Raw genomic sequence first — 26,230 nt, 5'->3', positions numbered from 1 at the left:
TCTCACTGTCCCAGTAATGCAGTGTGTGACTCACGGTCCCAGTATTGCAGTGTGTGACTCTCTGTCCTGATAATGCAGTGGGTGACTCACTGACCCAGTAGTGCAGTGTGTGCCTCACTGTCCCAGTAGCGCAGCATGTGACTCACTGTCCCAGTAGTGCATTATGTGACTCACTGTCCCAGTAGTGCAGCGTGAGCCTCACTGTCCCAATAGTGCAGCCTGTGACTCACTGTCACATCATTGCAGCATGTGAATCACTGACCCAGTAGGGCAGTGTGTGCCTCACTGTCCCAGTAGCGCAGCATGTGACTCACTGTCCCAGTAGTGCAATATGTGACTCACTGTCCCAGTATTGCAGTGTGTGACTCACTGTCCCAATAGTGCAGTGTGTGACTCACTTTCACATCATTGCTGCAAGTGAATCACTGTCTCAGTAGTGCAGTGTGTGACTCACTGTCCAGTAGTGCAGTGTGTGACTCACTGTCCCAGTAGTGCAGTGTGTGACTCACTGTCCCAGTATTGCAGTGTGTGACTCACTGTCCCAGTAGTGCAGCGTGAGGTTCAATATCCCGCTAGAGCAGTGTGAGACTCACTGTCTCAGTAATGCAGTATGTGTCTCACTGTCCCAGTATTACAGTGTGTGCCTCACTGTCCCAATAGTGCAGCGTTTGACTGTCTGTCAGAGTAGACCAGCGTGTGACTATCTATTCCAGTATTGCAGTGTGTGCCTCACTGTCAGAGTAGTGCAGTCTGTGACACAGTGTCTCAGTAGTGCAGTGTTTGATTCTCTGTCACAGTAGACCAGCGTGTGACTATTTGTCCCAGTATTGCAGCGTGTGAGTCACTGTCCCAGTATTACAGTGTGTAATTCACTCTCCCATTAGTGCAGCATATTACTCACAGTCTCAATAGTGCAGAGTGTGACTCACTGTCCCAGTAGTGCAGTGTGTGACTCACTATCCTGTTAGCACAGCATGTTACTCATAGTCTCAATAGTGCAGTGTGTGAATCACTGTCCCATTAGTGCAGTGTGTGACTCACTGTCCCAGTAGTGCAGCATGTGACTCACTGCCGCAGTATTGCACTGTGTGACTCACTGTCCCAATAGTGCAGTGTGTGACTCACTGTCCCAATATTGCAGTGTGTGACTCACTGTCCCAATAGTGCAGTGTGTGACTTTTGTCCAAATGGTGCAGTGTGTGTCTCACTCCCCTGTTAATGCAGCCTGAGCCTCAGTGTCCCAGTAGTGCAGCATGTAATTAACCGTCCCACTTGTGCAGTGTGTTACTCACTGTCCCAATGGTGCAGTGTGTGACTCACTGTCCCAATAGTGCAGTGTGTGACGCACTGTCCCAATAGTGCAGTGTGTGAATCACTGTCCCAGTAGTGCAGCGTGTGACTCACTGTCCCAGTAGTGCAGTGTGTGACTCACTGTCCCAGTAGTGCAGTGTGTGACTCACTGTCCCAGTAGTGCAGTGTGTGACTCACTGTCCCTGTATTGCAGTGTGTGACTCACTGTCGCAATAGTGCAGTGGGTGACTCACTGTCACAATAGTGCAGTGTGTGACTCACTGTCCCAATAGTGCAGTGTGTGACTCACTGTCCCAATAGTGCAGTGTGTGACTCACTGTCCCAATAGTGCAGTGTGTGACTCACTGTCCCTGTATTGCAGTGTGTGACTCACTGTCCCAATAGTGCAGTGTGTGAATCATTGTCCCAGTAGTGCAGTGTGTGACTCACTGTCTCAGTATTGCAGTGTGTGACTCAGTGTTCCAGTAGTGCAGTGTGTGACTCACTGTCCCAGAAGTGCAGTGTGTTACTCAGTGTTCCAGTAGTGCAGTGTGTGACTCACTGTCCCAGTATTGCAGTGTGTGCACCACTGTCCCAGTAGTGCAGCGTGTGACTGACTGTCCCAATAAAGTAGTGTGTGACTCACTGTCCCAATAGTGCAGTGTGTGACTCACTGTCCCAGTATTGCAGTGTGCCTCACTGTCCCAGTAGTGCAGAGTGTGCCTCACTGTCCCAGTAGTGCAGCATTTCACTGTCTGTCACAGTAGACCAGCATGTGACTATCTGTCCCAGTATTGCAGTGTGTGCCTCACTGTCAGAGTAGTGCAGACTGTGACTCAGTGTCTCAGTATCGCAGCATGTGAGTCACTGTCCCAGTAGTGGAGAGAGTGACTCACTGTCCCAGTATTGCAGTGTGTGCTTCACTGTCCCAATAGTGCAGCATGTGATTCACTGTCCCAGCAGTGCAGTGTATAATTCACTATCCCATTAGTGCAGCATGTTACTCACAGTCTCAATAGTGCAGAGTGCGACTCACTGTCCCAGTAGTGCAGTGTGTGACTCACTATCCTGTTTGCACAGCATGTTATTCATAGTCACAGTAGTGCAGTGTGTGAGTCACTGTCCCAGTAGTGCAGCTTGTGTCTCAATGTCCCAGTAGTGCAGTGTGTGACTCACTGTCCCAGTAGTGCAGTGTGTAACTCACTGTCCCAGTAGTGCAGTGTGTGCCTCACTGGCCCAGTAGTGCAGCATGTGACTCACTGTCCCAGTAGTGCAGTGTGTGACTCACTGTCCCAATAGTGCAGTGTGTGACTCACTGTCTCAATAGTGCAGTGTGTGACTCACTGTCTCAGTAGTGCAGCATGTGACTCACTGTCCCAGTATTGCAGTGTGTGACTCACTGTCCCAATAGTGCAGTGTGTGACTCACTGTCCCAGTAGTGCATTGTATGACTCACTGCCCCAATGGTGCAGTGTGTGACTCACTGTCCCAATAGTGCAGTGTGTGACTTTTGTCCAAATGGTGCAGTGTGTGTCTCACTCCCCTGTTAATGCAGCCTGAGCCTCCGTGTCCCAGTAGTGCAGCATGTAATTAACCATCCCACTAGTGCAGTGTGTTACTCACTGTCCCAATAGTGCAGTGTGTGACTCACTGTCCCAATAGTGCAGCGTGTGACTCACTGTCCCTATAGTGCAGTGTGTGACTCACTGTCCCAGTAGTGCAGAGTGTGACTCACTGTCCCAGTAGTGCAGTGTGTGACTCACTGTCCCACCATTGCAGCAAGTGACTCACTGTCCCAGTAGTGCAGTGTGTGACTCACTGCCACAGTAGTGCAGTGTGTGGCTCACTGTCTCAGTATTGCAGCGTGTGAGTCACTGTCGCAGTAGTGCAGAGAGTGACTCACTGTCTCAGGATTGCAGTGTGTGCCTCACTGTCCCAGCAGTGCAGTGTGTGACTCACTGACCCAGCAGTGCAGTGTGTGAGTCAATGTGCCATTCGTGCAGTGTGTGACTCACTGTCCGAGTAGTGCAGTTTGTGACTCAGTGTTCCAGTAGTGCAGTGTGTGACTCACTGTCCCAGAAGTGCAGTGTGTTACTCAGTGTCCCAATAGAGTAGTGTGTGACTCACTGTCCCAATAGTGCAGCGTGTGTCTCACTGTCCCAGCATTGCAGTGTGTGCATCACTGTCCCAGTAGTGCAGCATGTGACTCACTGTCCCAGTAGTGCAGTGTGTGCCTCACTGTCCCAATAGTGCACAGTGTGCCGCACTGTCCCAGTAGTGCAGCGTTTGACTGTCTGTCACAGTAGACCAGCATGTGACTATCTGTCCTAGTATAGCAGTGTGTGCCTCATTGTCAGAGTAGTGCAGTCTGTGACTCAGTGTCTCAGTATTGCAGTGTGTGAGTCACTGTCCCAGTAGTGCAGAGAGTGACTTACTGTCCCAGTATTGCAGTGTGTGCCTCACTGTCCCAATAGTGCAGCATGTGATTCACTGCCCCAGCAGTGCAGTGTGTAATTCACTGTCCCATTAGTGCAGCATGTTACTCACAGTCTCAATAGTGCAGAGTGTGACCCACTGTCCCAGTAGCGCAGTGTGTGGCTCACTATCCTGTTTGCACAGCATGTGACTCACAGTCTCAATAGTGCAGTGTGTGATTCACTGTCCCAGTAGTGCAGTGTGTGACTCACTGTCCCAGTAGTGCAGCATGTGACTCACTGTCCCAGTATTGCAGTGTGTGACTCACTGTCCCAATAGTGTATTGTGTGACTCACTGTCCAAATCGTGCAGTGTGTGACTTTTGTCCAAATGGTGCAGTGTATGTCTCACTCCCCTGTTAATGCAGCCTGAGCCTCAGTGTCCCAGTAGTGCAGCATATAATTAACTGTCCCACTTGTGCAGTGTGTTACTCACTGTCCCAATAGTGCAGTGTGTGACTTTTGTCCAAATGGTGCAGTGTGTGTCTCACTCCCCTGTTAATGCAGCCTGAGCCTCAGTGTCCCAGTAGTGCAGCATGTAATTAACCATCCCACATGTGCAGTGTGTTACTCACTGTCCCAATAGCGCAGCATGTGACTCACTTTCACAATAGTGCAGCGTGTGACTCACTGTCCCAATAGTGCAGCGTGTGACTCACTGTCCCAATAGTGCAGTGTGTGACTCACTGTCCCAATAGTGCAGTTTGTGACTCACTGTCCCAGCAGAGCAGCATGTGACTCACTGTCCCAATAGTGCAGTTTGTGACTCACTGTCCCAGTAGAGCAGCATGTGACTCACTGTCCCAATAGCGCAGCATGTGACTCACTTTCACAATAGTGCAGCGTGTGACACACTGTCCCAATAGTGCAGTGTGTGACTCACTGTCCCAATAGTGCAGTTTGTGACTCACTGTCCCAGTAGAGCAGCATGTGACTCACTGTCCCAGTAGTGCAGTGTGTGACTCACTGTCCCAATAGTGCAGTTTGTGACTCACTGTCCCAGTAGAGCAGCATGTGACTCACTGTCCCAATAGTGCAGTGTGTGACTCACTGTCCCAATACTGCAGTGTGTGAATCACTGTCCCAATAGTGCAGTGTGTTACTCACTGTCCCAATAGTGCAGTGTGTGACTCACTGTCCCAAAAGCGCAGCATGTGCCTCACTGTCCCAGTAGCACAGCATTTGACTCCCTGACCCAGTAGTGCAGCGTGTGACTCACGGTCCCAGTGGTGCAGTCTGTGACTCACTGTCCCGATAGCGCATCATGTTACTCACTGCCCCAGTAGTGCAGTATGTGACGCACTGACCCAGTAGTGCAGTGTGTGAATCACTGTACCAGTAGTGCAGCGTGGGACTCACTGTCCCTCCATTGCAGCGTGTGACTCACTGTCCCAGTATTGCAGCATGTGACTCACTGTCCCACCGTTGTAGTGTGTGACTCACTGTCCCAGCAGTGCAGTGTGTGTCTCACTGTCCCAATAGTGCAGCGTGTGACTCACTGTCCCAGTAGTGCAGTGTGTGATTCAATGTCTCATTATAGCAGCGTGTGACTCACTGTCCCAGTAGTGCAGTGTGTGACTCACTGCCCCAGTAATGCAGTGTGTGACTCACTGTCCCAGTAGTGCAGCATGTGAATCACTGTCCCAGTAGTGCAGTGTGTGACTCACTGTCCCAGTAATGCAGCATGTGAATCACTGTCCCAGTAGTGCAGTGTGTGACTCACTGTCCCAGTAGTGCAGTGTGTGACTCACTGTCCCTTTAGTGCAGCGTGTGATTCAATGTCTCATTATAGCAGCGTGTGACTCACTGTCCCAATAGTGCAGCATGTGACTCACTGTCCCTTTAGTGCAGGGTGTGATTCAATGTCTCATTATAGCAGCGTGTGACTCACTGTCCCAGTAGTGCAGTGTGTGACTCACTGCCCCAGTAATGCAGTGTGTGACTCACTGTCCCAGTAGTGCAGCATGTGACTCACTGTCCCAGTAGTGCAGTGTGTGACTCACTGTCCCAGTAGTGCAGTGTGTGACTCACTGTCCCAGTAGTGCAGCATGTGACTCACTGTCCCAGTAGTGCAGTGTGTGACTCACTGTCCCAGCAGTGCAGTGTGTGACTCACTGTCCCAGTAGTGCAGCATGTGACTCACTGTCCCAGTAGTGCAGTGTGTGACTCACTGTCCCAGTAGTGCAGTGTGTGAATCACTGTCCCAGTAGTGCAGCATGTGACTCACTGTCCCAGTCGTGCAATGTGTGACTCACTGACCCAGTAGTGCAGTGTGTGGCTCACAGTCCCAGTAGTGCAGTGTGAGACTCACTGTCCCAGTAGTGCAGTGTGTGACTCACTGTCTCAGTAGTGCAGTGTGTGATTCACTGTCCCAGTAGTGCTTCATGAGCCTCACTGTCCCAGTAGAGCAGTGTGTGACTCACTGTCCCAGTAATGCAGTGTGTGACTCACTGTGCCAGTAGTGCAGCATGTGACTCACTGTCCCAGTAGTGCAGCATGTGACTCACTGTCCCAGTAGTGCATTGTGTGATTCACTGTCCCAGTAGTGAAGAGTGTGACTCACTGTCACAAAAGTGCAGTGTGTCACTCACTGTCTCATAGTGTAGTGTGTGACTCACTGTCACAGTAGTGCAGTGTGTGACCGAATGTCCCATTAGTGCAGTTTGTGTCTCACTATCCAAGCAGTGCAGCGTGTGACTCACTGTCCCAGTAGTGCAGTGTGTGGCTCACTGTCCCAGTGGTGCAGAGTGTGACTCACTGTCCCAGTAGTGCAGTCTGTGAATCACTGTCCCAGTATTGCAGTGTGTGACTCACTGTCCCAGTAGTGCAGTGTAAGACTCACTGTCCCAGTAGTGCAGTGTGTGACTCACTGTCCCAGTAGTGCAGCATGTGACTCACTGTCCCAGTAGTGCAGTGTGTGACTCACTGTCCCAGTAGTGCAGTGTGTGAATCACTGTCCCAGTAGTGCAGCATGTGACTCACTGTCCCAGTCGTGCAATGTGTGACTCACTGACCCAGTCGTGCAGTGTGTGGCTCACAGTCCCAGTAGTGCAGTGTGAGACTCACTGTCCCAGTAGTGCAGCATGTGACTCACTGTCATAGAAACATAGAAGATTGGAGCAGGAGTAGGCCATTCGGCCCCTCGCGCCTGCTCTGCCATTCAATATGTTCATGGCTCATCATCCAATTTCAGTACCCGGTCCCTCCTTTCTCCCCACACCCTTCGATCCCTTTCGCCTTAAGAAATATTTCCAACTCCTTCTTGAATATATTTAATGTATTGGCCTCTATTGACTTCTGTGGTAGAGAATTCCACAGGTTCACCACTCTCTGTGTGAAGAAATTTCTCCTCATTTCTGTCCTAAATGGGCTACTCCTTATCCTTAGACTGTGACCCCTGGTTCTGGACTCCCCGACCATTGGGAACATCCTTCCTGCATCTTCTCTGTCCAGTCCTGTCAGAATTTTATAAGTTTCAATGAGATCCCCTCTCATTCTTCTAAACTCCAGCGAGTACAAGCCCAATCGACCCAATCTCTCCTCATACGTCATTCCTGCCATCTCAGCTTCCAGCCTGGTGAATCTTCGCTGAACTCCTTCCATGGCAATAACATCCTTCCTCAGATAAGGCGACCAAAACTGCACACAATACTCAAGATGTGGTCTCACCAAGGCCCTGTACAACTGCAGGAAGACATCCTTGTTCCTGTACTCAAACCCTCTCGCTACGAAGGCCAACATACCATTTGCCTTCTTAACCGCCTGCTGCACCTGCATGCTTACCTTCAGCGACTGGTGCACAAGTTCACCCAGGTCTCATGGCACTTCCCCTTCTCCCAATCTATTGCCATTCAGATAATAATCTGCCTTCCTGTTTTTGACACCAAAGTGGATAACCTCGCATTTATCCACATTATATTGCATCTGCCATGCTTCTGCCCAATCACCCAACCTGTCCAAATCATCCTGGAATTTCTCGGCATCCTCCTCACAGCACACACGCCCACCCAGCTTTGTGTCGTCTGCACATTTGGAGATATTACATCTAGTTCCCTTGTCTAGATCATTAATATATATTGTGAATAGCTGGGGTCCAAGGACCGATCCCTGAGGTATCCCACTAGTCACTGCCTGCCACTTGGAAAAACACCCGTTTATTCCAATTCTTTGCTTTCTGTCTGCCAACCAGTTCTCCATCCAAGTCAATACCTTGCCCCCAATCCCATGTGCCTTAACTTTACATAGAAACATAGAAGATAGGAGCAGGAGTAGGCCATTCGGCCCCTCGAGCCTACTCCGCCATTCAATGTGATCATGGCTGATCATCCAAATTCAGTACCCGGTCCCTGCTTTCTCCCCATACCCCTTGATCCCTTTAGCCTTAAGAAATATATCCAACTCCTTCTTGAATATTTTTAATGAATTGGCTTCTACTGCCTTCTGTGGTAGAGAATTCCACAGGTTCACCACTCTCTGGGTGAAGAAATTCCTCCTCATTTCTGTCCTAAATGGCATACCCTTTATCCTTAGACTGTGACCCCTGGTTTTGGACTTCCCGACCATCGGGAACATCCTTCCTGCATCTAGTCTGTCCAGTCCTGTCAGAATTTTGTAACTTTCAATGAGATCCCCTCTCATTCTTCTAAACTCCAGCGAGTACAAGCCCAATCGACCAATCGTCATTCCTGCCATCCCAGTTATCAGCCTGGTGAATCTTCGCTGAACTCCTTCCATGGCAAGATCATCCTTCCTCAGATAAGGCGACCAAAACTGCACACAATACTCAAGATGTGATCTCACCAAGGCCCTGTACAACTGCAGCAAGACATCCTTGTTCCTGTACTCAAACCCTCTCACTACGAAGGCCAACATACCATTTGCCTTCTTAACCGCCTGCTGCACCTGCATGCTTACCTTCAACGATTGGTGCACAAGGACACCCAGGTCTCTTTGCACTTCCCATTCTCCCAATCTACTGCCATTCAGATAATAATCTGCCTTTTTTTTTCCACCAAAGTGGATAACCTCGCATTTATCCATGTTATTGCGGCGGAGACCACATAGGGACAATAACACAATGTATAGCCAATGCTGTTATATGTACCTATAAACACAATTCACTATGTATAGCAATGTTGTGATGTGTACGTTCTGGGTTGGGTTATAGGTGCAGGGTCCCTTTAAGAGCGTCGGTAGCATGATGACGTCATAACGTCGGTTGCGTGATGACGTCATAGCCCCTGCACGGGGCTGAGCCTTCAGACCTCGTGGAGTGTGATTAAAGCAAGACACGTTTTGCCTTTGCTTAAAGAAAAGTCTCAGCCTGTTGATTTCTATCGACCCCAACATTATACTGCATCTGCCATGCTTCTTCTGCCCAATCACCCAACCTGTCCAAATCATCCTGGAGTTTCTCGGCATCCTCCTCACAGCACACATGCCCACCCAGCTTTGTATCGACTGCAAATTTGGAGATATTGCATCTAGTTCCGTCATCTAGATCATTAATATATATTGTGAATAGTTGGGGTCCAAGGACCGATCCCTGCGGTACCCCACTAGTCACTGCCTGCCACTCAGAAAAAGACCAGTTTATTCCAACTTCTGAAAGTCCAAATATACCACATCCACTGGTTCTCCCTTATCTATTTTACCAGTTACACGCAAATCTCTTATGCGGGACCTTATCGAAAGCCTTCTGAAAGTCCAAATACACCACATCCACTGCTTCTCCCTTATCTATTTTACCAGTTACATCCTCAAAAAATTCCAGTCGATTAGTCAAGCACGATTTCCCTTTTGTAAATCCATGTTGACTTTGTCCAATCCTGTCACTGTTTTCCAAGTGTTCTGCTATTACATCTTTTATAATGGACTCTAGCATTTTCCCCACTACCGATGTCAGGCTTACTGATCTGTAATTCCCCGTTTTATCTCTACCACCTTTTTTGAATAGTGGGGTAACATTAGCTACCCTCCAATCCATGGGTACTGTTCCAGATTCCATTGAATGTTGGAAGATGATCAGCAATGCATCTACTATTTCTAGGGCCACTTCCTTAAGTACCCTAGGATGTAGATTATCAGGCCCTGGGGATTTATCGGCCTTCAATCCCATCAATTTCCCTAACACCATTTTCATACAAATACTGATTTCTTTCAGTTCCTCTCTTTCATCAGACCCTATGTTCCCCGACATCTCTGGGAGGTTATTTGTGTCCTCCTTTGAGAATACAGAACCAAAATATGTATTTAATTGGTCATCCATTTCTTTGTTCCTCCTTATAAATTCCCCTGATTCTGACTGCAAGGGACCTACGCTTGACTTCACCAATCTTTTTCTCTTCACATATCTATAAAAGCTTTTACAGTCAGTTTTTATGTTCGCTTCAAGCTTACTCTCATATTCTATTTTCGCTTTCTTAATGAATCCCTTTGTCCTCCTTTGTTGAATCCTAAATTGCCCCCAATCCTCTGGATTACTGCTATTTCTGGCCAATGTATATGTCCTCTTCTAGGATCTTATGCTATCCCTAATTTCCCTTGTTAGCCATGGTTGAGTCACCATTTTTGTTTTATTTTTATGCCAAACTAGGGATTTTTATGCAACGTGTGACTCCCTGTCCCTGTAGAGCAGCGTGTGACTCACTGTCCCAGTAGTGCAGTGTGTGACTCACTGTCCCTGTAGTGCAGCGTGTGACTCAATGTCTCATTATTGCAGTGTGTGACTCACTGTCCCAGTAGTGCAGCGTGTGACTCACTGTCCCTGTAGTATGTCCTCTTCTAGGATCTTATGCTATCCCTAATTTCCCTTGTTAGCCACGGTTGAGTTACCATTTTTGTTTTATTTTTATGCCAAACTGGGATTTTTATGCAGCATGTGACTCCCTGTCCCAGTCGAGCAGCGTGTGACTCACTGTCCCAGTAGTGCAGCGTGTGACTCACTGTCCCAGTAGTGCAGTGTGTGACTCAATGTCCCAGTAGTGCAGCGTGTGACTCACTGTCCCAGAAATGCAGTGTGAGACTCACTGTCCCAGTAGCGCAGCGTGTGATTCACTGTCCCACTAGTGCAGTGTGTGACTCACTGTCCCAGTAGTGCAGCATGTGACTCAATGTCCCAGAAGTGCAGCGTGTGACTCACTGTCCCATAGTGCAGTGTGTGACTCACTGTCCCAGTAGTGCAGTGTGAGACTCACTGTCCCAGTAGTGCAGTGTGTGACTCACTGTCCCAGTATGCAACATGTAACTCACTGTCCCAATAGTGCAGTGTGTCACTCATTGTCCCATAGTGCAGTGTGTGACTCACTGTCTCATAGTGCAATGTGTGACCAAATGTCTCATTAGTGCAGTTTGTGTCTCACTATCCAAGCAGTGCAGCATGTGACTCACTGCCCCAGTAGTGCAGCGTGTGACTCACTGTCCCAGTGGTGCAGAGTGTGACTCACTGTCCCAGTAGTGCAGTGTGTGACTCACTGTCCCAGTAGTGCAGTGTGTGACTCACTGTCCCAGTATGCAACATGTGACTCACTGTCCCAATAGTGCAGTGTGTCACTCACTGTCCCATAGTGCAGTGTGTGACTCACTGTCCCAGTAGTACAGCGTGTGACTCACTGTCCCAGTAGTGTAGCATGTGACTCACTGTCTCAGTAGTGCAGTGTGTGACTCACTGTCCCAGTAGTGCAGTGTGTGACTCACAGTTCCAGTAGTGCAGTGTGTTACTCACTGTCCCAATAGTGCAGTGTGTGACTCACTGTCCCAATAGTGCAGTGTGTGACTTTTGTCCAAATGGTGCAGTGTGTGTCTCACTCCCCTGTTAATGCAGCCTGAGCCTCAGTGTCCCAGTAGTGCAGCATGTAATTAACCGTCCCACTTGTGCAGTGTGTTACTCACTGTCCCAATAGTGCAGTGTGTGACTCACTGTCCCAATAGTGCAGTTTGTGACTCACTGTCCCGGTAGTGCAGTGTGTGACTCACTGTCCCAGTAGTGCAGTGTGTGACTCACTGCCCCAGTAGTGCAGCGTGTGACTCACTGTCCCAGTGGTGCAGAGTGTGACTCACTGTCCCAGTAGTGCAGTGTGTGACTCACTGTCCCAGTAGTGCAGTGTGTGACTCACTGTCCCAGTATGCAACATGTGACTCACTGTCCCAATAGTGCAGTGTGTCACTCACTGTCCCATAGTGCAGTGTGTGACTCACTGTCCCAGTAGTACAGCGTGTGACTCACTGTCCCAGTAGTGTAGCATGTGACTCACTGTCTCAGTAGTGCAGTGTGTGACTCACTGTCCCAGTAGTGCAGTGTGTGACTCACAGTTCCAGTAGTGCAGTGTGTTACTCACTGTCCCAATAGTGCAGTGTGTGACTCACTGTCCCAATAGTGCAGTGTGTGACTTTTGTCCAAATGGTGCAGTGTGTGTCTCACTCCCCTGTTAATGCAGCCTGAGCCTCAGTGTCCCAGTAGTGCAGCATGTAATTAACCGTCCCACTTGTGCAGTGTGTGACTCACTGTCCCAATAGTGCAGTTTGTGACTCACTGTCCCAGTAGAGCAGCATGTGACTCACTGTCCCAATAGTGCAGTGTGTGAATCACTGTCCCAGTAGTGCAGTGTGTGACTCACTGTCCCAATACTGCAGTGTGTGAATCACTGTCCCAATAGTGCAGTGTGTTACTCACTGTCCCAATAGTGCAGTGTGTGACTCACTGTCCCAATAGCGCAGCATGTGCCTCACTGTCCCAGTAGCACAGCATTTGACTCCCTGACCCAGTTGTGCAGCGTGTGACTCACGGTCCCAGTGGTGCAGTCTGTGACTCACTGTCCCGATAGCGCATCATGTTACTCACTGCCCCAGTAGTGCAGTCTGTGACTCACTGCCCCAGTAGTGCAGTATGTGACACACTGACCCAGTAGTGCAGTGTGTGAATCACTGTACCAGTAGTGCAGCGTGGGACTCACTGTCCCTCCATTGCAGCGTGTGACTCACTGTCCCAGTATTGCAGCATGTGACTCACTGTCCCACCGTTGTAGTGTGTGACTCACTGTCCCAGCAGTGCAGTGTGTGTCTCACTGTCCCAATAGTGCAGCGTGTGACTCACTGTCCCAGTAGTGCAGCATGTGACTCACTGTCCCAGTAGTGCAGTGTGTGACTCAATGTCCCAGTAGTGCAGCGTGTGACTCACTGTCCCAGAAATGCAGTGTGAGACTCACTGTCCCAGTAGCGCAGCGTGTGATTCACTGTCCCACTAGTGCAGTGTGTGACTCACTGTCCCAGTAGTGCAGCATGTGACTCAATGTCCCAGAAGTGCAGCGTGTGACTCACTGTCCCAGTAGTGCAGTGTGTGACTCACTGTCCCAGTAGTGCAGTGTGTGACTCAATGTCCCAGTAGTGCAGCGTGTGACTCACTGTCCCAGTAGTGCAGTGTGAGACTCACTGTCCCAGTAATGCAGTGTGTGACTCACTGTCCCAGTAGTGCATTTTGTGACCGAATGTCCCATTAGTGCAGTTTGTGTCTCACTATCCAAGCAGTGCAGCGTGTGACTCACTGTCCCAGTAGTGCAGTGTGTGACTCACTGTCTCATAGTGTAGTGTGTGACTCACTGTCACAGTAGTGCAGTGTGTGACCGAATGTCCCATTAGTGCAGTTTGTGTCTCACTATCCAAGCAGTGCAGCGTGTGACTCACTGTCCCAGTGGTGCAGTGTGTGACTCACTGTCCCAGTGGTGCAGCGTGTGACTCACTGTCCCAGTGGTGCAGCGTGTGACTCACTGTCCCAGTAGTGCAGTGTGTGACTCACTGTCCCTGTAGTGCAGCGTGTGACTCAATGTCTCATTATTGCAGTGTGTGACTCACTGTCCCAGTAGTGCAGCATGTGACTCAATGTCCCTGTAGTATGTCCTCTTCTAGGATCTTATGCGATCCCTAATTTCCCTTGTTAGCCACGGTTGAGTTACCATTTTTGTTTTATTTTTATGCCAAACTGGGATTTTTATGCAGCATGTGACTCCCCGTCCCAGTCGAGCAGCGTGTTACTCACTGTCCCAGTAGTGCAGCGTGTGACTCACTGTCCCAGTAGTGCAGTGTGTGACTCAATGTCCCAGTAGTGCAGCGTGTGACTCACTGTCCCAGAAATGCAGTGTGAGACTCACTGTCCCAGTAGCGCAGCGTGTGATTCACTGTCCCACTAGTGCAGTGTGTGACTCACTGTCCCAGTAGTGCAGCATGTGACTCAATGTCCCAGAAGTGCAGCGTGTGACTCACTGTCCCAGTAGTGCAGTGTGTGACTCACTGTCCCAGTAGTGCAGTGTGAGACTCACTGTCCCAGTAGTGCAGTGTGTGACTCACTGTCCCAGTAGTGCAGTGTGAGACTCACTGTCCCAGTAGTGCAGTGTGTGACTCACTGTCCCAGTAGTGCATTTTGTGACCGAATGTCCCATTAGTGCAGTTTGTGTCTCACTATCCAAGCAGTGCAGCGTGTGACTCACTGTCCCAGTAGTGCAGTGTGTGACTCACTGTCTCAGTAGTGCAGTGTGTGATTCACTGTCCCAGTAGTGCTTCATGAGCCTCACTGTCCCAGTAGAGCAGTGTGTGACTCACTGTCCCAGTAATGCATTGTGTGACTCACTGTGCCAGTAGTGCAGCATGTGACTCACTGTCCCAGTAGTGCAGCATGTGACTCACTGTCCCAGTAGTGCATTGTGTGATTCACTGTCCCAGTAGTGAAGAGTGTGACTCACTGTCACAATAGTGCAGTGTGTCACTCACTGTCTCATAGTGTAGTGTGTGACTCACTGTCACAGTAGTGCAGTGTGTGACTGAATGTCCCATTAGTGCAGTTTGTGTCTCACTATCCAAGCAGTGCAGCGTGTGACTCACTGCCCCAGTAGTGCAGTGTGTGACTCACTGCCCCAGTAGTGCAGTGTGTGACTCACTGTCCCAGTGGTGCAGAGTGTGACTCACTGTCCCAGTAGTGCAGTCTGTGAGTCACTGTCCCAGTATTGCAGTGTGTGACTCACTGTCCCAGTAGTGCAGTGTGAGACTCACTGTCCCAGTAGTGCAGTGTGTGACTCACTGTCCCAGTATGCAACGTGTGACTCACTGTCCCAATAGTGCTCACTGTCCCATAGTGCAGTGTGTGACTCACTGTCCCAGTATGCAACATGTAACTCACTGTCCCAATAGTGCAGTGTGTCACTCACTGTCCCAAAGTGCAGTGTGTGACTCACTGTCTCATAGTGCAGTGTGTGACTCACTGTCCCAGTGGTGCAGAGTGTGACTCACTGTCCCAGTAGTGCAGTGTGTGACTCACTGTCCCAGTAGTGCAGTGTGTGACTCACTGTCCCAGTAGTGCAGTGTGTGACTCACTGTCCCAGTATGCAACATGTGACTCACTGTCCCAATTGTGCAGTTTGTCACTCACTGTCCCATAGTGCAGTGTGTGACTCACTGTCCCAGTAGTACAGCGTGTGACTCACTGTCCCAGTAGTGCAGTGTGTGACTCACTGTCCCAGTAGTGCAGCATGTGACTCACTGTCTCAGTAGTGCAGTGTGTGACTCACTGTCCCAGTAGTGCAGTGTGTGACTCACTGTCCCAGTAGTGCAGTGTGTGACTCATTGTCCCAGTAGTGCAGTGTGTGACTCACTGTCTCAGTAGTGCAGTGTGTGACTCACTGTCTCAGTAGTGCAGTGTGTGACTCACTGTCCCAGTAGTGCAGCATGTGACTCACTGTCTCAGTAGTGCAGTGTGTGACTCACTGTCCCAGTAGTACAGCGTGTGACTCACTGTCGCAGTAGTGCAGCATGTGACTCACTGTCTCAGTAGTGCAGTGTGTGACTCACTGTCCCAGTAGTGCAGTGTGTGACTCACTGTCCCAGTAGTGCAGTTTGTGACTCACTGTCCCAGTAGTGCAGTGTGTGACTCACTGTCCCAGTAGTGCAGCGTGTGACTCACTGTCCCAGTAGTGCAGCGTGTGACTCACTGTCCCAGTAGTGCAGCGTGTGACTCACTGTCCCAGTAGTGCAGTTTGTGACTCACTGTCCCGGTAGTGCAGTTTGTGACTCACTGTCCCAGTAGTGCAACGTACTACTCACAGTCCCATTAGTGCAGTGTGCGACTCACTGTCCCAGTAGTGGAACGTACTACTCACAGTCCCATTAGTGCAGTGTGTGACTCACTGACCCACTAGTGCCACGTGTGACTCATTGTCCCAGTAACGCAGTGTGAGACTCACTGTCCCAGTACTGCAGCATGCGACTCACTGTCCCAGTAGCGCAGTGTGAGACTCACTGTCCCAGTAGCGCAGTGTGAGACTCACTGTCCCGGTAGTGCAGCATGTGATTCACTGTCCCAGTAGCGCAGTGTGAGGCTCACTGTCTCGGTAGTGCAGCATGTGACTCACTGTCCCAGAAGCGCAGCGTGAGACTCGCTGTCCCAGTAGAGCAGCATGTGACTCACTCTCCCAGTAGCGCAGCGTGAGATTCACTGTCCAAGTAGTGCAGCATGTGACTCACTCTCCCAGTAGCGCAGCGTGAGATTCACTGTCCCAGTAGTGCAGCATGTGACTCACTATCCCAAATTGTGTAACATGTGACTCACTGTCCCAGTAGTGCAGTGTGCGACTCACTGACCCAGTAGTGCAGTGTGCGACTCACTGACCCAGTAGTGCAGTGTGAGACTCACTGTCCCAGTAGTGCAACATGTGACTCACTGTCCCAGTAGTGCAACATGTGACTCACTGTCCCAGTAGTGCAGTGTGCGACTCACAGTCCCAGTACTGCAGTGTGTGACTCACAGTCCCAGTAGTGCAGTGTGTGACTCACTGTCCCAGTAGTGCATTGTGTGACTCACTGTCCCAATGGTGCAGTGTGTGACTCACTGTCCCAGTAGTGCAGTGTGTGACTCACAGTCCCAGTAGTGCAGTGTGTTACTCACTGTCCCAATAGTGCAGTGTGTGACTCACTGTCGCAATAGTGCAGCATGTGACTCACTTTCGCAATAGTGCAGCATGTGACTCACTGTCCCAATAGTGCAGTGTGTGACTCACTGTCCCAATAGTGCAGTGTGTGACTCACTGTCCCAATAGTGCAGTGTGTGACTTTTGTCCAAATGGTGCAGTGTGTGTCTCACTCCCCTGTTAATGCAGCCTGAGCCTCAGTGTCCCAGTAGTGCAGCATGTAATTAACCGTCCCACTTGTGCAGTGTGTTACTCACTGTCCCAATAGTGCAGTGTGTGACTCACTGTCCCAATAGTGCAGTTTGTGACTCACTGTCCCAGTAGAGCAGCATGTGACTCACTGTCCCAATAGTGCAGTGTGTGAATCACTGTCCCAGTAGTGCAGTGTGTGACTCACTGTCCCAATAGTGCAGTGTGTGAATCACTGTCCCAATAGTGCAGTGTGTTACTCACTGTCCCAATAGTGCAGTGTGTGACTCACTGTCCCAATAGCGCAGCATGTGCCTCACTGTCCCAGTAGCACAGCATTTGACTCCCTGACCCAGTAGTGCAGCGTGTGACTCACGGTCCCAGTGGTGCAGTCTGTGACTCACTGACCCGATAGCGCATCATGTTACTCACTGCCCCAGTAGTGCAGTATGTGACGCACTGACCCAGTAGTGCAGTGTGTGAATCACTGTACCAGTAGTGCAGCGTGGGACTCACTGTCCCTCCATTGCAGCGTGTGACTCACTGTCCCAGCAGTGCAGTGTGTGTCTCACTGTCCCAATAGTGCAGCGTGTGACTCACTGTCCCAGTAGTGCAGTGTGTGATTCAATGTCTCATTATAGCAGCGTGTGACTCACTGTCCCAGTAGTGCAGTGTGTGAATCACTGCCCCAGTAATGCAGTGTGTGACTCACTTTCCCTTTAGTGCAGCGTGTGATTCAATGTCTCATTATAGCAGCGTGTGACTCACTGTCCCAGTAGCGCAGCGTGTGATTCACTGTCCCACTAGTGCAGTGTGTGACTCACTGTCCCAGTAGTGCAGCATGTGACTCAATGTCCCAGAAGTGCAGCATGTGACTCACTGTCCCAGTAGTGCAGTGTGTGACTCACTGTCCCAGTAGTGCAGTGTGAGACTCACTGTCCCAGTAGTGCAGTGTGTAACTCACTGTCCCAGTAGTGCATTTTGTGACCGAATGTCCCATTAGTGCAGTTTGTGTCTCACTATCCAAGCAGTGCAGCGTGCGACTCACTGTCCCAGTAGTGCAGTGTGTGACTCACTGTCTCAGTAGTGCAGTGTGTGATTCACTGTCCCAGTAGTGCTTCATGAGCCTCACTGTCCCAGTAGAGCAGAGTGTGACTCACTGTCCCAGTAATGCAGTGTGTGACTCACTGTGCCAGTAGTGCAGCATGTGACTCACTGTCCCAGTAGTGCAGCATGTGACTCACTGTCCCAGTAGTGCATTGTGTGATTCACTGTCCCAGTAGTGAAGAGTGTGACTCACTGTCACAATAGTGCAGTGTGTCACTCACTGTCTCATAGTGTAGTGTGTGACTCACTGTCACAGCAGTGCAGTGTGTGACCGAATGTCCCATTAGTGCAGTTTGTGTCTCACTATCCAAGCAGTGCAGCGTGTGACTCACTGCCCCAGTAGTGCAGTGTGTGACTCACTGTCCCAGTGGTGCAGAGTGTGACTCACTGTCCCAGTAGTGCAGTCTGTGACTCACTGTCCCAGTATTGCAGTATGTGACTCACTGTCCCAGTAGTGCAGTGTGAGACTCACTGTCCCAGTAGTGCAGTGTGTGACTCACTGTCACAGTAGTGCAGTGTGAGACTCACTGTCCCAGTGGTGCAGTGTGTGACTCACTGTCCCAGTATGCAACGTGTGACTCACTGTCCCAGTAGTGCAGAGTGTGACTCACTGTCCCATAGTGCAGTGTGTGACTCACTGTCCCAGTATGCAACGTGTAACTCACTGTCCCAATAGTGCAGTGTGTCACTCACTGTCCCATAGTGCAGTGTGTGACTCACTGTCTCATAGTGCAGTGTGTGACCAAATGTCTCATTAGTGCAGTTTGTGTCTCACTATCCAAGCAGTGCAGCATGTGACTCACTGCCCCAGTAGTGCAGTGCGTGACTCACTGTCCCAGTGGTGCAGAGTGTGACTCACTGTCCCAGTAGTGCAGTGTGTGACTCACTGTCCCAGTAGTGCAGTGTGTGACTCACTGTCCCAGTAGTGCAGTGTGTGACTCACTGTTCCAGTATGCAACATGTGACTCACTGTCCCAATAGTGCAGTGTGTCACTCACTGTCCCATAGTGCAGTGTGTGACTCACTGTCCCAGTAGTACAGCGTGTGACTCACTGTCCCAGTAGTGCAGCATGTGACTCACTGTCTCAGTAGTGCAGTGTGTGACTCACTGTCCCAGTAGTGCAGTGTGTGACTCACTGTTCCAGTAGTACAGCGTGTGACTCACTGTCCCAGTAGAGCAGCTTGTGACTCACTGTCTCAGTAGTGCAGTGTGTGACTCACTGTCCCAGTAGTGCAGTGTGTGACTCACTGTCCCAGTAGTGCAGTTTGTGACTCACTGTCCCAGTAGTGCAGTGTGTGACTCACTGTCCCAGTAGTGCAGCGTGTGACTCACTGTCCCAGTAGTGCAGCGTGTGACTCACTGTCCCAGTAGTGCAGTGTGTGACTCACTGTCCCAGTAGTACAGCATGTGACTCACTGTCTCAGTAGTGCAGTGTGTGACTCACTGTCCCAGTAGTGCAGTGTGTGACTCACTGTCCCAGTAGTGCAGTTTGTGACTCACTGTCCCAGTAGTGCAGTGTGTGACTCACTGTCCCAGTAGTGCAGCATGTGACTCACTGTCCCAGTAGTGCAGCGTGTGACTCACTGTCCCAGTAGTGCAGTTTGTGACTCACTGTCCCGGTAGTGCAGTGTGTGACTCACTGTCCCAGTAGTGCAGTGTGTGACTCACTGTCCCAGTAGTGCAGTTTGTGACTCACTGTCCCAGTAGTGCAGTGTGTGACTCACTGTCCCAGTAGTGCAGCGTGTGACTCACTGTCCCAGTAGTGCAGCGTGTGACTCACTGTCCCAGTAGTGCAGCGTGTGACTCACTGTCCCAGTAGTGCAGTTTGTGACTCACTGTCCCGGTAGTGCAGTTTGTGACTCACTGTCCCAGTAGTGCAACGTACTACTCACAGTCCCATTAGTGCAGTGTGCGACTCACTGTCCCAGTAGTGGAACGTACTACTCACAGTCCCATTAGTGCAGTGTGTGACTCACTGACCCACTAGTGCCACGTGTGACTCATTGTCCCAGTAACGCAGTGTGAGACTCACTGTCCCAGTACTGCAGCATGCGACTCACTGTCCCAGTAGCGCAGTGTGAGTCTCACTGTCCCAGTAGCGCAGTGTGAGACTCACTGTCCCGGTAGTGCAGCATGTGACTCACTGTCCCAGTAGCGCAGTGTGAGACTCACTGTCTCGGTAGTGCAGCATGTGACTCACTGTCCCAGAAGCGCAGCGTGAGACTCGCTGTCCCAGTAGAGCAGCATGTGACTCACCTCCCAGTAGCGCAGCGTGAGACTCGCTGTCCCAGTAGTGCAGCATGTGACTCACTGTCCCAGTAGCGCAGCGTGAGATTCACTGTCCCAGTAGTGCAGCATGTGACTCACTATCCCAAATTGTGTAACATGTGACTCACTGTCCCAGTAGTGCAGTGTGCGACTCACTGACCCAGTAGTGCAGTGTGCGACTCACTGACCCAGTAGTGCAGTGTGCGACTCACTGACCCAGTAGTGCAGTGTGAGACTCACTGTCCCAGTAGTGCAACATGTCACTCACTGTCCCAGTAGTGCAACATGTGACTCACTGTCCCAGTAGTGCAGTGTGCGACTCACTGACCCAGTAGTGCAGTGTGAGACTCACTGTCCCAGTAGTGCAGTGTGTGACTCACTGTCCCAATAGTGCAACATGTGACTTACTGTCCCAGTAGTGCAACATGTGACTCACTGTCCCAGTAGTGCAGTGTGCGACTCACTGACCCAGTAGTGCAGTGTGCGACTCGCTGACCCAGTAGTGCAGTGTGAGACTCACTGTCCCAGTTGTGCAGTGTGTGACTCACTGTCCCAATAGTGCAACATGTGACTCGCTGTCCCAGTAGTGCAACGTGTAACTCACTGTTCCCTTAGTGCACTGTCCCAGTAGTGCAGTGTTCATGATTGAATTAAGGCCTTGGGATGTTCAAAGAATGCTAATAGAATTTTTAGATTATACCTGTTCCGGTCACAACAACAAGGGCAATTGATAGGCTGTTGATGTTCATATGCTGTAGTGGAAGGCAAACTTGTGTGCATAAGAATCGGCTGAAGGATGGTGTTTTGCCCTAGGCCCAAACCATATAAGGCAAATCCATTTCCAGTTGGATAAGGAGAAAACAATGTATAAAAAAGAAGCTTTTGTGCTAAGTTTTAGAAGAGAGAAACATACAAGGATGGGCACTTGCCTACATTCAAATCTGCTCACAAAACTCCGCTTGTAAATTGCGTTACACACTGAAGAAATTATATTCCACTTTTAGATTGTTTTTATTTTAAAGTGGAAAAAATAAATTGATTGTAACCAGAAGGCTGAACTCGTTCCTATTCCAGTGAACAACAGAATATTGTTTAAAACAAATATCGAATTCAATGATGTAATGGTCACTGTTAGCTCGGTGTTCCCTTACCATTAGATTGATTCTGGCTCATTAGTCAGTACTAAATCTAGAATGGCTTGTCTGCTTGTTGGTTCAAGAACACATTGTCCCAGAAATCTGTCTTGAAAACACTGAAGAAATTCGCTGCCGTTGGGACTTGAGCTGTTTGCTTCTCTCAGTCTTGGTGAACATTAAAGTCTCCCATTATAACCACGCTGCTTTAGCAACAGGCTACTCTGATCTCCGCGTTTATTTATTTTATATTCGTTTATGGGATGTGGGCGTCGCTGGCAAGGCCGGCATTTATTGCCCATCCCTAATTGCCCTCGAGAAGGTGGTGGTGAGCCGCCTTCTTGAACCGCTGCAGTCCGTGTGGTGAATGTACTCCCACAGTGCTGTTAGGGAGGGAGTTCCAGGATTTTGACCCAGCAACGGTGAAGGATTGGCGATATACTTTCAAGTCAGGATGGTGTGTGACTTGGAGGGGAACTTGGAGGTGGTGGTGTTCCCATCCGCCTGCTGCCCTTGTCCTTCTAGGTGGAAGAGGTCACAGGTTTGGGAGGTGCTGCCGAAGTAGCCTTGGCGAGTTGCTGCAGTGCATCATGTGGATGGTACACACTGCAGCCACGACACACTGGTGGTGGAGGGAGTGAATGTTTAAGGTGGTGGATGGGGTGCCAATCAAGCGGATGGTGTCAAGCTTCTTGAGTTTTGTTGGAGCTGCACTCATCCAGGTAAGTGGAGAGTATTCCATCACACTCCTTACTTGTGACTTGTAGATGGTGGAAAGGCTTTGGGGAGTCAGGAGATGAGACACTTGCCACAGAATACCCAGCCTCTGATCTGCTCTTGTTGCCACAGTATTTATGTGGCTGGTCCAGATAAGCTTCTGCTCAATGGTGATCCCCAGGATGTTGATGGTGTGGGATTCAGTGATGGTAATGTCATTGAAAGTCAAGTGGCGGTGGTTAGACTCTCGCTTGTTCGAGATGCTCATTGCCTGGCGCTTCTGTGGAGCGAATCTTACCTGCGACTTATCAGCCCAAGCCTGAACGTCGTCCAGGTCTTGTTCCATGCGGACATGGACTGCTTCATTATCTGAGGAGTTATGAATGGCACTGAACACTGTGCAGTCATCAGCGAAAATCCCCATTTCTGACCTTATGTTGGAGGGAAGGTCATTGATGAAGCAGCTGAAGACTACAGAAAATTCAAAAATGGGTTTAGAATGCATGTGTGTAAACACACAAAGTGTGGTGAATAAGGTTGGTAAGCAACAAGCACAATTAGCTGTGTGGCAATATGCTGTGGCAATAATGGAAATGTGGCTTAAAAACAGTGAGGACTGGGCACTTAATATTCAAGGGTACAAGGCGTTCAGAAATGATAGGGAAGGAAAAAAGGGAGGTGGGGTGCCACAGTATTGACAATCTAAAATAACAACAGAAAATGCTGGAAAAACTCAGCAGGTCAGGCAACATCCGTGGAGAGAAATTTGAGTTGACGTTTCAGGTCGAACCCTCCTGCTTCATATACTGTAGTGACACTTTTATTTACATGACAGATGTTTATACAAAGCTGGAATCAAAACTATGATCACTGGATTGGTCTCAGTGATTCGATCTCTGAAGGTGACTGGCGCTGGGTGGATGGGACGAATTATATTTCCTCTGTAAAGTGAGTTCCCTTTTCAATTACGCATTCTGTACAATATCTGCGATGCTGAACATTAAACAGAAAGCTGGAATGGTTTTAAAGTTTCAACTTCAGATATTTAGCTTAACAGGGGAAGCAATTTAGAGGCAAAGGAGCTCGGTAATGTTCGTTTTTTGGGCTCTACGATGTTCCAAAATGGCGTTGGTTGCTTGCGGGCACAGACTTCTGACACGAAGAGCGGCGGACGCCATATTGGTAAAGGGATTTGTGCGCACGTACCTAATGCCCACCGGAATCATGCAGAGCTCGCAGATCATGACGTCAATCAGTGTGCTGTCATTTTGGAGCTTCATGCTCCAGCCTACACCCTCTCTTAATATCACACAGCTGAACAGGAATTCAATGACATGAAGGACCCCCCCACCAGTGCTATTTATAGGATCATTAACTACTTACAGCTTAGTTGCTCCACAGGCATGTGGATGGAGGTAGACACCCAGTCTACACTGGAAAGGGTGGGCTCCATGATCAGTGCTAAGCCCTGTGCCAAGTTGGTGTCAGACTCTTCAATGTTCCTTGACATTGAACGCCGGCTTTCTGGCAGCTTCCCAACGGACGTAGCTGCAACACTACCCATTCTGGGTCCTTTTCCATCACTGGGACACCCCCCCCTCTCTCTCCATCACCCCCTCCCTCTCCATCGCCCCCTCTCTCTCCATCGCCCCCTCTCTCTCCATCGCCCCCTCCCTCTCCATCGCCCCCTCCCTCTCCATCACCCCCTCCCACTCCATCGCCCCCTCCCTCTCCATCACCCCCTCCCACTCCATCGCCCCCTCCCTCTCCATCACCCACCTCCCTCTCCATCGCCCCCTCCCTCTCCATCGCCCCCTCCCTCTCCATCGCCCCCCTCCCTCTCCATCACCCCCACCCTCTCCATCACCCACTCCCACTCCATCACCCACCTCCCTCTCCATCACCCCCACCCTCTCTGTCACCCCTCCCTCTCCATCACCCACCTCCCTCTCCATCGCCCCCTCCCACTCCATCGCCCCCTCCCTCTCCATCGCCCCCACCCTCTCCATCACCCCCTCCCACTCCATCACCCACCTCCCTCTCCATCGCCCCCTCTCTCTCCATCACCCCCTCCCTCTCCATCACCCCCTCCCTCTCCATCACCCCCTCCATCTCCATCACCCCCCTCCCTCTCCATCGCCCCCTCCCACTCCATCGCCCCCTCCCTCTCCATCACCCCCTCCCTCTCCATCGCACCCTCCCTCTCCATCACCCCCACCCTCTCCATCACCCCCTCCCACTCTATCACCCACCTCCCTCTCCATCGCCCCACCCTCTCCATCACCCCCTCCCACTCTATCACCCACCTCCCTCTCCATCGCCCCCTCCCTCTCCATCACCCCCTCCCTCTCCATCGCCCCTCTCCATCGCCCCCTCCCTCTCCATCGCCCCCCTCCCTCTCCATCGCCCCCTCCCTCTCCATCGCCCCCCTCCCTCTCCATCGCCCCCTCCCTCTCCATCGCCCCCCTCCCTCTCTCTCTATTACTCCCCTGGATCTGCCCTTTCCCACAGTCTAACAGGTTTCTCTCGAACACCTGTTGAATGATTCCTGGGTACATTGCTACACTGGAGTTAATCAGCTCCACATTATTCTCACTGGGATATCACGGCCTGCTTAATCATTGAGCATCAGTTTCAAGCGGGAATTCTATAATTAATTTTATTCTCGTCATGTTTTGTTATTTAGGTTTTGGAACAAGGGGGAACCCAACAATGATCATAATAATGAAGACTGTGCTGAAATGTATGTTACTGGAACGTGGAATGATCAATCATGTGATGATCTTCATAATTTCATGTGTGAGAAATCACCATAATGCTATTTTGCTTATCGTTACAGTCAGTGCTTAGTGCAAAGTGAATCTTTTTTTAAATGTTCAGTACATGTACAATGGGTAAGCTGCCCTGAGCTGGTGTCGGTATGGTGGGTGTGTGGCCAGGGCTCTCCCTCCCTCCTCTCCTGTTTGGAACTGTCCCAAAGCCCACTGGACACACTCAGTTTTGCCCCTTTATCTTAATCCAGCAATGCAAAGACCCACGTGGTAGAATGTCCCTATTGTCCTGTACTGTGGTGAACCAGATCCAGTTTTGCGGAATGTTGAAAAGTGCCAGTGCAGTGTTTGTACACCAGCGGGTTCTGCTTCCTCACATCCCTCCAGCTCAGGCCCATTGGAGCAAAGCTGCTCCGGGAATCTCAAACTCACAGTGCCATTTGGAAACCATGCAATGCCTCCGCCCCCTGTGAGGGATGTCATGGGTTTTCAACAGTCCCTGCTCTCTGCAGCACTCAGATTGTAGACAGAAAAGACTGTGTCCTTTGCTTCACTCAAATCTGATCCCAGACAGTCGAGCTGCCAACCCAGGCCCGTCCCCATCCCCCTCCGCCCCACCTCACCATCCAACCTCCCCCTCCCCCCCACCTCCCCATCCCCCCTCCCACCCCACCTCCCCCTCCCCCCACCTCCCCCTCTACCCCCACCTCCCCTCCACCTCCCCCTCCACCCCCACCTCCCCCTCCACCTCCCCCTCCACCCCCACCTCCCCCTCCACCCCCACCTCCCCCTCCACCTCCCCCTCCACCCCCACCTCCCCCTCCACCTCCCCCTCCACCTCCCCCTCCACCCCCACCTCCCCCTCCACCCCCACCTCCTCATCCCACCTCCCAATCTACCCCCACCTCCCCCTCCACCCCCACCTCCCAATCTACCCCCACCTCCCATTGCTCACATGGTTTCTGGGCCACCTCATTAGATCTGTAACTGCAAGATTGTGTTCCAGTATTTAGGTATTATAATCTAGTGAAATCTGCTGCTTGCTTTAATCTTGTTTCTGGTAACCTTAATTCTTAATAAACGTGATTTGTATTTCTGAGTCTGGTGGTCTGTTAGTGTGTTATTTATCAGCAGTCGGAGTGATCAGGAAGGGACAGTGAGATTCTTACTGGTCCTAATTGTTATGTTCATTAATAACTAGACATTCTGATTATGAACAGCTAGCTTCTAGCTAGTTATTTATTCAGTACACGTTCTCTAGGTACAGCATCTGTAGAGATTCAGCATGTGTACTTCTGTGTGCAGGCAACCATCTTGACTACTGCCTTGTGGG

At 50.4% G+C, this 26,230-nt stretch overlaps 1 protein-coding gene across 1 annotated transcript in view; it reads left to right on the top strand.

The window, feature by feature from the left end:
* The window catches only part of LOC147097547 (hepatic lectin-like), a 30,000-nt gene extending 4,422 nt beyond the window's left edge, over positions 1-25,578 (top strand). Inside the window, exons 3-4 of the mRNA XM_085971400.1 lie at positions 22,962-23,074; positions 24,813-25,578. Of these exons, the coding sequence (XP_085827526.1) occupies positions 22,962-23,074; positions 24,813-24,942 (243 nt within the window). The 3' untranslated portion in view covers positions 24,943-25,578. The remainder of the gene's footprint in view (positions 1-22,961; positions 23,075-24,812) is intronic.
* The last annotated feature ends 652 nt before the right edge of the window (positions 25,579-26,230 follow it).

Source organism: Somniosus microcephalus, chromosome 31, assembly GCF_052327205.1.
Source record: "Somniosus microcephalus isolate GS21.2 chromosome 31, FLI_Smic_1.0, whole genome shotgun sequence".
In the NCBI taxonomy this organism is placed as follows: domain Eukaryota; kingdom Metazoa; phylum Chordata; class Chondrichthyes; order Squaliformes; family Somniosidae; genus Somniosus; species Somniosus microcephalus.
The sequence above is the reverse complement of the archived record's forward strand: the minus strand, read 5'-3'. Positions and strand labels throughout refer to the sequence as shown.